Genomic DNA, 12329 nt, shown 5'->3' with positions numbered 1-12329 from the left:
AAAGAATTTCAAGTGTGAAAATTGTCTTTGCTTTCATTACCCAAAGACAACCAAAACATTTGGGTATATTTTCTTTATCTCTTTTCATGTATGAATTTGCACATTTTAAAAAAATTCAGACAGTACAGAAAATATATAAAATAAAAAGTGTATCTTTCCTTTTCCCTGGTGTACTATGTTCCTATAGGTTTGCTTTTTAACACTTATCATACTGTATAAGTTTTTGTATTTGGCTTAGTGCATAGCGTTTTATCACACATTTTGTTATTTTTTTCACTGTAGTCTGTTCTCATTATGTTTTCATTGTCTGTGTATTTAAAAAATTTAGGTTATTACATCCTCTTTTTAAAATGCTTTTTAAAAAATGCTCTTTAAAGCAAATTTGAAACAGAAGAAACTAGAAGAAAAATATCCACATTTGTATCACCCAAAGTCAACTTAACATTTTAATATATTTCCTTTCAGTTTTATCTATATAGGTTTAATAGTTGTTTTTAAAAACTTATATGAAAAAGAGTAGTCCTCTGCCCTCTTCCCCTGTATTTCATTTCTGTTCCTTAGAAGCAGTTTTATTTCTTTGGCTGTTTTATTCCTCGTCCCTTTAGAATTTTTTAAAAATTTATTTTACATTTTTAAAATATTTTTTTTTGAGTAGGTAATAATACATTCACATGATTCAAAATTCGAAAAGGACCAAAGGGTATACCGTGAAAAGTCTTCTTCCCACTCCTTTCCTCTGGCTCCCAAGTTCCCTTCCCTGGAAGCGAACGGGATCAATTATTGATGTCCTTCACCTTAACATTTGTCCGTGCTCTAGCTCTTCCCAAACTCTTGACTCTTTCTTGATTGTGTAGTAGTCATTCAGTTGATGTACTTTGCCCTACTGAAGCATTCCCCTATTATTGTTTATTTATTCTGTTTCCATTATTTCCGATTCTTCATTTGTAGTAACTTTGATTATGTCTTCATTTCAAAATTGAGTTATTTGCTACTTAAGAGAACAGGAAAATTTAAGTTGAATTCTTAAAAGAAAAATCCTAACTTTGTCGGATAGTTTTGTTAAAACATATGGCAGATCATAAGAGTAGTAAGACAAATGCTTCAAAATGGTCATTTTAATGCCTCTTGTCTTGGCCCAGCACAAAATAACGTGTGTTGAAGGAATGACTCCTACAATTTATGATAAAGCAGAAAATACAAGTTAAAGAGCACTTAAATGTAAATTATAGATAAGATTTGAAGAAGCCGAGATTCATTCACCAGCCAGTTACTGAATACTGCTAATTGCAGGGCACAATATTAGGAGCTGTGAATATAATTTGTATGAATTTTGTTAGGGAAGGCAGATGCCGTTTTCAGGATAACTTTGTCTAGTGCCAGGAACAGAAATGGAGTGCTAGACTAAGTAGTTCATCTGCCGCAGTTTGCCTGTGCCTGTATTTTAAGGTTTCCTGTATTGTTGACTGTCACTCTCTAAATATCTTGTAAACAAAGTTTTCAATTATTATGTAATTGTTCTTTATCTGCATTTCAGTGCTTAATTTTCTTAGATGATCCCCAGGCCGTGAGTGATATCTTAGAAAAGCTGGTAAAAGAAGACAACCTCCTGATGGCTTATCAGATTTGTTTTGATCTGTATGAAAGTGCTAGCCAGCAGTTTTTGTCATCTGTAATCCAAAATCTTCGAACTGTTGGCACCCCTATTGCTTCTGTGCCTGGATCCACCAATACGGGTACTGTTCCGGGATCAGAGAAAGACAGGTATAAGTATCTTTTTCTGCATCACAACTAATTGGACAATCTTTATTTCATTTTGGGAATAGGTAGAATGTTCATGGTCAACATGTTCTAAGAATAAATTTCAACATTAGCTTTCATAGATTGTAAAGTTTTATTAAGGCTGTTGCTCTGTTTTGCACTGTGCTGGGCACGTTAAAGAAAACCAAAGAAATGGATCCTTCTGGAAAGAAATGGAAGTGATTGTCTGATGGGAAGGGCCTGCCAGACAGCATGTGTGCCAGCTACTTAAGTAAATTAAAAATCTCAGATTGGGTAGGTGGGCTAGATTTTGAAAAGTGAGAAACATTCTCAGCTTTTTTTGCTTTTATTAGAACTAAATATACATGTATCTTAGGCTGATACAGTGTTAGATTTTATTTTCCTATATTTTCTTACACATTTAGGCCACTTTTTAAAAATGTTTAACTTACAGTGTGTCTTTGTTATGCCTGGTTATTTTCTTTTTAAAGTTGTCCACATAGCAGTGAGAGTTATCCTTCTGAAACCTAAATAAGATGGCCAATACCCTCTTAACCTCTAGTACTTTACAGACACATTTCCTGTAAGCTACTGAGTCTTGAAGATGATCTACAAGGCTATGCATGATCCGTCCTCTCCACACCTGCCACCTCGTCTCTTATAAGTTGGATTTTCTTTGTCTGGCTTCTTTTTGTCACTTTCTTTTGAATCTTTTTCCTCTCTTTAATTTTTTTCTTTTAATCGAATAATAATTTAATTACAGTAAAATGCATGTATCTTAGTTATGCAGTTCAGTGAGTTCTGGCAATATAAACAACCATGTAACCATCACCTCTTATCATCCCAGAAACTTATACCCTTCGAGTTCAACCCCCTGTCCCCAAGGGAAACCACTGTATTGATTTCTGTCACCCCAGATAAGTTTTGCCAGTTCTTGAACTTCATAAAAAATGGGATCATTTGGCATGTGTTCTTTTGTTTCTGCTTTTTTCACTTAACAGTGTCTGTGATACAGATCTCTGTTTTTGGGGTGAATCAGAAAGTGATTTCTTTTTCTTTTTCGAGGAAGATTAGCCCTGAGCTAACATCTGCTGCTGGTCCTCCTCTTTTTGCTGAGGAAGACTGGCCCTGAGCTAACATCTGTCCCCATCTTCCTTTACTTTATATGTGGGATGCCTACCACAGCATGGCTTGACAAGCGATGCCATGTCCGCACCCGGGATCTGAACCGGCAAACCCCAGGCCGCCGAAGCAGAACGTGTGCACTTAACCGCTGCACCACTGGGCCGGCCCCAGAAAGTGATTTCTGATTATTGCCAAGTAGCCATTTCATTGTATGAATATACCACAGTTTGTTTGTTCATCCTTATACTGACGGACATTTGGGTTATTTCTGATTATCAGCTATTAAGAAGGCTGCTATGAATGTTATTATACAAGTCTTTTTGGGGACAGATGTTTTCATTTCTCTTGGGTAAATACATAGGATTGGAATAACTGGATCACAGAATATATGTTTAACTTGATAAGAACCTGCTAAACTTTTCCAACGTGGTTGCCCATTTTACCCTCCCAACAACAATATATGAGCATTCCACTTGTTCTGTGTGTTTGCCAACATTAGATGTTATCAGTCTTTTTAATATTACTCATTCTAGTGGTATAAAGTGGTGTTTCATTGTGATTTTAATACAAGTCATTTGTCAGATATATTGTTATGGATATTTTCTCCCAGTCTTTGGCTTATCTTTTCATTTTATTAGTGGTATCTTTTGCTAAGCAGAAAGTTTTATTTTTTATAATCCAGTTTTCCATTTTGGGATCTCATCTAAGAAATTCTTTGCCAACCTCATGGTTGCGAAGATCTTCTCCTATGCTTCCTTCTAGAAACTATATAGTTTAAGGTTTTACGTTTAGGTCTATGGTAGATCTCAGCTTAACTCTTTGTATATGGTGTGAGGTAGGAGTAAAGGGTTTGTTTAAATATATGGATGTCTAGTTGTTCCGTCACTGTTTGTTTAAGAGGCTGTACTTTTCCTGTTGAATTGCCTTGGAATCTTTGACAAAAATCAGTTTGCTGTAGTATATGTGTAGATAGATTTCTCTGTTCTTTTCCATTGATCTGTTTGCCTTTCCTTATACCAGTACTACAGTATCTTTATTACTAAAGCCTATGGTAAGTCTTGAAATCAGGTAATGGAAGATCTACAATTATGACTCTTTTTCTCTCCCAGGATTGTTTTGGCTATTCTAAGTCTTTTTGCATTTCTGTGAGTCTGGGGATTCTGATTGGGATTGTGTTGAATCTCTTCAATTTGCAGCAGATTGAAACTCTGATGATATTGGGTCCTGTAATACATAAACATGATACTGTTCTTCATTTGTTAGGTTTTCTTTAATTGTTCTCAGCAGTGTTTTGTAGAGTTCAGTGCAGTGATTCTACCCGTCTTTCCTTATGTATTTCTTTTATTTATTTATTTGTTTATTTTTGCTGAGGAAGACTAGCCCTGAGCTAATATCTGTTGCCAATCTTCCTCTTTTTTTGCTTGAGGAAGATCAGCCCCGAGTTAACATCTGTGCCGGTCTTCCTCCACTTTCTATGTGGGTCACTGCCACAGCATGGCTAACAAGTCATGGATGTCTGCACCCAGGATCTGAACCTGTGAACCTGGACTGCCAAAGAGGAGCATGCCAAACTTAACCACTATGCCACAGGGCTGGCCCCTCCTAAAATGTATTTCTAAGTATATTATGGTTTTTGATGCTATTGTAGGTGATATGTTTAAATTTCAATTTCCAATTGTTTGTTACTAATGTATAGAAATAGAATTGATTTTCGTATGTTAATGTTGAATTCTACAACCTTACTTAAATCACTTGTTAGGCCTAGTAAATTTTTTTATAGATCACTCCATGAAATTTTCTACATAGGAGTCAGGTCATCTGTGACTGGAGACAATTCTACTTCTTTCTTTATAACTTTCATACCTTTTCCCCCTTGTTTTCTACATTGGCTAGAATTTTCAGTACCTTATTGGATAGATGTGATGAGAGTGAATATCCTTATTGTGTTCCTGATCTTAGGGGGACAGTGTTTAGTTTATTTCTTTTGGATTTAAAAAATTTTCTTTCTTCTTACCTTCCTTCTCCTTTTCTTGAGTTGTGTTGTGTTTCTTTGCTCTCATGTTCCTTTTGAGTAATCTTCATTTCTGAAATGATTATCTTTCCTCTTTCATTTCTGATTTTTCGCTAGTTCTATTATTTCATTTCTGAGTTTTTCTAATTCTGCTATGTAGTATTGTATAATTTTCTCAAAGTCTGTTACTTCTTTTGAAATAAAATTTTTTCTTATACTATTGTATGGGATTTTACTTTGATCCCTTTTCTGTGGTTTATCTTTACTGAAATTAATTTTCCTAAGTTTTTATGAGAGAGGCTTATTTAGGATAGTCTTTCTAATTTCACTGCTCTCTAGAACTTCCTCTTCTGGTGTGTTTGTGGAGTATTAAGCAAAATGGCGTATTATGTTCTGAGATCTCCTGGCCCTGTTTCCTGTCCGACTTTTATTTGGGCCATCTTTTTCCTTTGTTTCTGCCGCCTTAGTTTGGATTCTGTGTTCAGCATCTTCTCCTCAGGGTAGTGTTGTAACTAGGAGTGAATGTTGGCTGGTCAGTTTTAAGAGTTGTTGGGGCCCCAGCTGTTTCACTTCAAACTGGTCTGGTCCCTGCTGGTGATGGATCTCCACCTGGCTGTGTTTTGAAGATTTGGGGATACCTTGTCACCTGGTTTTGTTGTGTCTGTTGTCCATGCATTTTGTCAACCTAGTTGGTTGTTTTGTATGTTTTTATGAATTTATTTGGGGGAAATTCAATAACTGGGCTGCCTCCATCTCACTAGAATCTTTCTTGTTTCTTAACAGTAGTGCTTATGAAGTAATGAAACAATTTTTTCCTTGCAAAATATTTAATGTGAACATGGTTATGCTCTGCAGTTTGATAAATCACCCACACAAACTATTCAGAATAGATTTTTCAGATTAATAACTATTGGTTCTCTTCATTATTAGTGACTCCATGGAAACAGAAGAAAAGACAGGTGGTGTAGTCGTAGGAAAGACACCAGAAGTGGTGAGTGTGGTTTTTGGAGTTGAGGTTGCAATTTAACATAAATTCCCATAGTGTATTGTAAATTATTTTAAAGTGTTACCTCCTTTTATGGAGGTTTATTATTAAGTTTGATATCAAAGTCATTTTATAAAAATGGATTTTCTGTAAAAAGTAAAATTTTAAAGACTCATCCCAGAAAGTACTTACCTTAGAACAAATGAAATCTGTAGATCCTTACCAAAGAATGAACTCTGTCCATAATAACTCTGAATTACCTGTCACAGGGTGAGAAAAAAGTATGGCCTCTAACAAATAAATGGCAGCTTATCTTAAAGGGGGGCCAGATTAGTTGTCTTTGCTTTAAATATTCATGGTGTATAGAAGAGTCGGGTAAGTATCAGAGCAGTGGTCTGTTGGATGTAAATATTTCCTCCGTCAGGACTCTTGTTTTCTGATGCTCGGGTATATAAACTCCAACTGTTCTTCACCTGGATGGAAAGTTGTGTTGATGGCTTGGTAGTTCATGAGGTCATGTGTATGTGTTGATTAATGATGCTTTTGATTTTCTCAATTGGATTAGGGAGTTTCTCACCTAAAGTATAATTTGGCTCTGTATAAAATAGTTTGCCTTGCAGATCATCCATAATTAGTTATTCTTTTACAATTTTTTTTAATATTGAAATATTTTACATTGGAAGCTAGTGTGGAATAAAGTTCATTCTTCCATCAAGCTGGTATCATATCTCATTGGCCTCTAATAGAGAAAGAAATAAATTATTCTTTCTCTCAAATAAATGATACATGAGTTTTCTAGATCCTACTATTAAAATACAAGTTTTGTTGTGTATAGTATGGACTATGAATTTCACTGGTTTAGGGCTGTTAAAATTAAGTTGGCTTAGTGGATTTCAGTGATATATGAATTTTCATTCTTGTTTATTTATTTTGGCAGAGTCCAGAGCCCAAGGACCAGACTTTGAAAATGATTAAAATTTTAAGTGGTGAAATGGCTATTGAGTTACATCTACAGTTTTTAATACGAAACAATAACACAGATCTCATGATTCTAAAAAACACAAAGGTAGGAAATTTGTCTGTAATGGAGGCTTTTTTCTTATATTTATTTCTTTGTTGAATGTAAGTACTTATATTTATTTCTTATTGAATACTTTGTTGCGTTTTCTCCTTTATCAAGGAAATGAGTAAGTTTTATAAAAATAACAATGGGAGAAACTCTTCAACTTGTTGAAAAAGAGAATATTGATTGAGCTCCTGTTTTTGTGGTAGTCTCTCATTGGGAAGTTTAGTGGATTTTTTTTTCGTTTTCTTTCGCTGACTTAATGTATACATGTAGCATTTGAACAAATAGCAGTCAGAACACTAATGTAGTTTGTTTATGTGTCTGTTTTTCCCACTAAACTGCAAACTGAGAGCAGAGGTTCTTACCTTATTATTGTAACCTTTGTTGAGATACTGATCCTAACAGTTACTAATATTAATTTTAATTTTTGAACACGTATGGTTCAAAAAATGTTTTAATATGAGAAGATATATAGCATGAAAAATTTTTCCTCCCTTCCTGTCTTATTTACCCAGTACCCTTTCCCAAAGTCATTTATTCTTTTTGTATAGCTGTATACTATTCCATGACTAAACAGCTGTTCGATTGAAGCATGTGTAATAATGGTTTTCCAGACTTTTATTTTTTTTATTTTTTTTATTTTTATTGAGTTAATGATAGGATACGATCTTGTGAAATTTCAGTTGTACATTAATGTTTGTCAGTCGTGTTGTAGGTGCACCACTTCACCGTTTGTGCCCACCCCCCACCCCACCTTTCCCCTGGTAGCCACTAATCTGCTCTCTTTGTCTACATTTTAAAATTACTCATATGAGCGGAGTCATACAGAGATTGTCCTTCTTTATCTGGCTTATTTCACTTAACATAATTCCCTCAAGGTCCATCCATGTTGTTGCAAATGGGACGATTTTGTTCTTTTTTACAGCTGAGTAGTATTCCATTGTATATATATGCCACATCTTCTTTATCCAATCATCTGTTGATGGGCACTTAGGTTGCTTCCATTTCTTGGCTATTGTAAATAATGTTGCTTGTTATTATTTCAATTTTTTAAAATTTGTAGAGGCTTGCCTTGTTCCCCAACATATGGTCTATCCTTGAGAATGTTCCTTGCACACTTGAGAAGAATGTGTATTCTGCTGTTTTTGGATGGAGTGTTCTATATATGTCTATTAAGTCTATCAGCTTTTCATTTGGCTGCACTGTTTCCTTGTTGATTTCTGTCTGGATGATCTGTCCCTTGATGTGAGTGGGGTGTTGAGGTCCCCTACTATTATTGTGTTATTTTTGATATCTTCTTTTAGGTTTGTTAATAGTTGCTTTATGAACTTTGGTGCTCCTGTGTTGGGTGCATAGATATTTATAAGCGTTATTTCTCTGATTGCATGTTCATGAACAAGCTTATATATGTATTAATACTTTGCCAATGATAAAAATCTATTTGTTTTCCTAGGATGCAGTACGGAATTCTGTATGTCATACAGCAACCGTTATAGCAAACTCTTTTATGCACTGTGGGACTACCAGTGACCAGTTTCTTAGGTAAATGTGCTTGGAAGTTTCCACTTTGGTTTAAAATCATCTTTAGCAGAGAGACTGTTGACATTGTTTCGCAGATGTGGAGAGCTTCCTCTGCCTGCCACTCTTGAATTTTAAATTCTGTTTTTGCTATTTTGTATATTTTTTATTGCATATGCCAACTTGTTTTAAGGTAAAATTAATTCCCTTTAGTAGTTGGCTTGTATTAGCTGGCTTTTGAATGAAATATATTAAGCTCAGAAATTTAATATAATTTTTCTCTTGTTCACAGTGGAATTACATATCTTGCATTAAAGAAAAAAAGGTTCTCATAGTATTAAGAACAACTTAGGGGTAAAATAGAAACAGCAGTAGCTTGAGATCCATAAAGTAAAATGATTTGACTTTTGTGTTATAAAAAGCTTTATGAAGTTTGTTTCAATATTATTGCTAAATTTTCTTTTTTTACAGAGATAACTTGGAATGGTTGGCCAGAGCCACTAACTGGGCAAAATTTACAGCTACAGCCAGTTTGGGTGTAATTCATAAGGTAATATACACTGATCACTGTGAACAGGGATCAGAGCAGAAGCGGTTTTCCTGGAGTTAAGAAAAAATAAAAGTTTACTATAATTCACTGACAGGTACCTTTTATTAGATCAAGATCAGTCTTCTACAGGGAAAGATAAAGTAAGATATTAAATACATGTATATGTTTATTTTTAATAAAAGGTGGAAATCCTTTTCCTGTGAAGACTGGCGATTTCTCAAAGGATGAATTGAAATAAGTTATTTGCATAGTCTAAGGTGAATTTGTGGGAATATTATAAAACAAGGGGAAAAATTGAAACATTTGTTTCTGAACAGGATATGACTGAGTCTCTTAAAGGTTCTCCTCTCACTTGAGTGATGAAGTTATATAGGATGGAGCCCCCCTTCCACCTCCTCTTTTAGCAAGTGAACATTCTAGGGAAAAGGCAATAATCATAGGAAATGTTATGTCTTTTTCTTCTTACTGTCTCTTACTGACACCTTTCTTGTGGCTCGAATTTACAGGGTCATGAAAAGGAAGCATTACAGTTAATGGCAACATATCTTCCTAAGGACACCTCTCCAGGATCAGCCTATCAGGAAGGTGGTGGTCTCTATGCGTTAGGTCTTATTCATGCCAATCATGGTGGTGATATAATTGACTATCTGCTTAACCAGCTTAAGAATGCCAGCAATGATGTAAGTGTTAGACTGAAAAACTAAATTTCCATTACTTAAGAGTCTAGGAAAACATTATGTTTGCCAGATTATTTTAGTGAATACAAATTTTGTAGGATTTGGGATTTCTCAAAACAGTTCTTTTCTCATAGAGATGTTTTTTTTTTAAGATAATTTCCTTTCCTTCTCTATAAGGTAAAATTGTACTTTTCAGTCCTTTAAACCTTGTGTGTGACAAGCAAAATAAAGTACCAGGTATTTGTAAAACATACATTGTATTCCCACAACCTAGAGTCCTGTAAAGTTAATTACTGTAAGTGACCTTTGTGATCATTTGGTCTTATGCTATCTTCAGGGCCCTACTATCAAGATGAAGGAACTTGAAATGTTTTTGGTCCCTGGGTCATTCCACTTAAGAAAGATTAAAATTCCAGAGAAGGACCATCTGATTGGCCTCTCTTGGGTCATAGGCCTGCAGTTTGGCTAGGGGAAGGTGGGAGCTGCTTAAATGACAGTCCGACCAAGACCCTAACCAGTGGAGGAGGAGTATTCCCCAAGCAAGGTTGGAGTGTTGTCTCAGTAAAAGGATACTGTGCATTCAAAAATGACAGAGGACCACTAAAGTGTCCCTCTTCAAATAAAGACCAACTTTTGCTTTTGACCCCATTTTCTCCCACTTGATTCACAACCATGTTGCAGTAGATACCTGTTTCTCCCCTTCCCCTCAGCCCATAAGCATATTCAGGTCTCACCTATCCTAAAAAAAACTTGCCTTGACACATCCTTCTGCCTCTTAGTTGTCATCTTTCTCCTCCCCTTCTCATGTAAACTTATTGAAAAAGAGCTGTATTCTTTCTCTCTTTTCTTTTATTCACTTGTCAACTCACTATTATTTTGCATCAGCAAGCACCATTCTTTTGACTGAAATTGCTGAGGTTACCACTGACCTGATTATCAAATTCTTTGGTCATTCTCGCTAGGCCAACCACTCTGCATATTTAATATCAAAGTATATTTTGAAATTAGAATAAAGCTTGGATTTTAAGTACAGTGTACCAGATCAGTGAAGCTCATGCTTTTTCTCTAGATCGTTCGACACGGTGGCAGTCTGGGGCTTGGTTTGGCTGCCATGGGGACGGCACGCCAGGATGTGTATGATTTGCTAAAAACAAACCTTTACCAAGATGATGCTGTGACAGGTAAGTGATTCTAAAGGTAACAAAAAATATTACTGTTACTGTAATATTTGTTTTCTACTTATATTTTATAACCTCTTAAAAATCTGATGGATTTCTTTACTTGAAGAGGGTGTGGAATTTTCCCCTTTTGTCAAACTTATCTTATAAAAATATGTTTTGTGATGTATAGGTTTTTTTAAATGGTACATCTTGTATGTCTGTATAAGTGACTTTTGCAAATAGAAGTTTATTAGAGTGATCTGCTTGTGTCATGAGGCTGTCTATCCTGCTTGATGGTAATGTAGAAAAAATGTTAATGTCTCCTTTGAAGTCACTCTAGGATTTGACGGTCCATTCTGTTAAGGTTTAAAAGGAAAATAGCTATAAATATAAGGACATACTTCCACATAAAATATCCTCCTTTTTGTCAAATGATTTGAAAAAAGTGCTGTCAGAAGCTAATGGTTGTTTTGATAGTTAATGCTGATAGGTGCCACTTCGAATAGGATATGTTTTATTGACTTTACATACATAACTCTTATGTAATGTTTTACTCACTAGGGGAAGCAGCTGGCCTGGCCCTAGGTTTAGTTATGTTGGGCTCTAAAAATGCCCAGGCTATTGAAGACATGGTTGGCTATGCACAGGAAACTCAACATGAGAAGATTCTGCGTGGCCTTGCAGTTGGCATTGCGTTAGTAATGTACGGGAGGATGGAAGAGGCTGATGCTCTCATTGAATCTCTCTGCCGTGATAAGGTGAGATCACATTGTTTATCCATTTCTCCCCGCTCTCCCTCACCGTCCAGTTATCCCTGGCATTTGCAGAAACACTCGCTTTCACTGGAAAGTATCTCTGTTCTCCTCAGAACACCTGGCTACATTTGTTGATAAAACTTCTTGCAAGACATGTAAAGCCAAATAAAATTTGGGAAAGAAAAATGCTGATTAGAAGAGGTGAACAGGAGTAACTTGAGGATTTTAAATTTAACAAAAGCTTCAGATCAGTGATTTTCAGATAAGCAGATCTGGAAAAGTTCTTTAGATATTTGCAAGTTGATTTCTTTTAGAAATAATGTTTTTGGAATGATTTTATAATCATTTAATAAGATATAAAGTTTATTTCTTTTCTTTTCCCATCAAAAAACAGTGCCAATCTCTATACTTATTTATTTGGGTGATGTTTTTTCCCTCAAAACTTTTGTTTTTACAGTGGTATTGCATATGGTGGGTAGTCATTGTAAGTAATACTGTCCTCTGTAGTCTGATTAAAAAAACCACTGCTATAGTTTATTGATAAAACTATTAATTATTTTTCTCAACTATCAGACTCCATATCTCTTTCACTCTGCACTCAGTGTCCAAGAATTAAATGATCAGGTAAAAGCAAGTTAGAATGTGGAATTAGAAGTGAGCTTCTTTGTTTGCTAAATGGAAGTTGAGTGTCACAGGGCAGTAAATGTTGGTATTGAACTTGAGT

At 35.3% G+C, this 12329-nt stretch overlaps 1 protein-coding gene across 1 annotated transcript in view; it reads left to right on the top strand.

The window, feature by feature from the left end:
- Positions 1 to 12329, top strand: part of PSMD1 (proteasome 26S subunit, non-ATPase 1) — a 90476-nt gene that overhangs the window by 12399 nt on the left and 65748 nt on the right. Inside the window, exons 7-14 of the mRNA XM_046643589.1 lie at positions 1535 to 1761; positions 5825 to 5885; positions 6817 to 6945; positions 8399 to 8487; positions 8935 to 9013; positions 9520 to 9693; positions 10760 to 10871; positions 11412 to 11608. Coding sequence (XP_046499545.1) covers positions 1535 to 1761; positions 5825 to 5885; positions 6817 to 6945; positions 8399 to 8487; positions 8935 to 9013; positions 9520 to 9693; positions 10760 to 10871; positions 11412 to 11608 — 1068 coding nt within the window. The remainder of the gene's footprint in view (positions 1 to 1534; positions 1762 to 5824; positions 5886 to 6816; positions 6946 to 8398; positions 8488 to 8934; positions 9014 to 9519; positions 9694 to 10759; positions 10872 to 11411; positions 11609 to 12329) is intronic.

Source organism: Equus quagga, chromosome 17 (genome assembly GCF_021613505.1).
Source record: "Equus quagga isolate Etosha38 chromosome 17, UCLA_HA_Equagga_1.0, whole genome shotgun sequence".
NCBI classification, from domain to species: Eukaryota; Metazoa; Chordata; class Mammalia; order Perissodactyla; family Equidae; genus Equus; species Equus quagga.
This window is presented reverse-complemented; position numbering and strand designations above follow the sequence as displayed.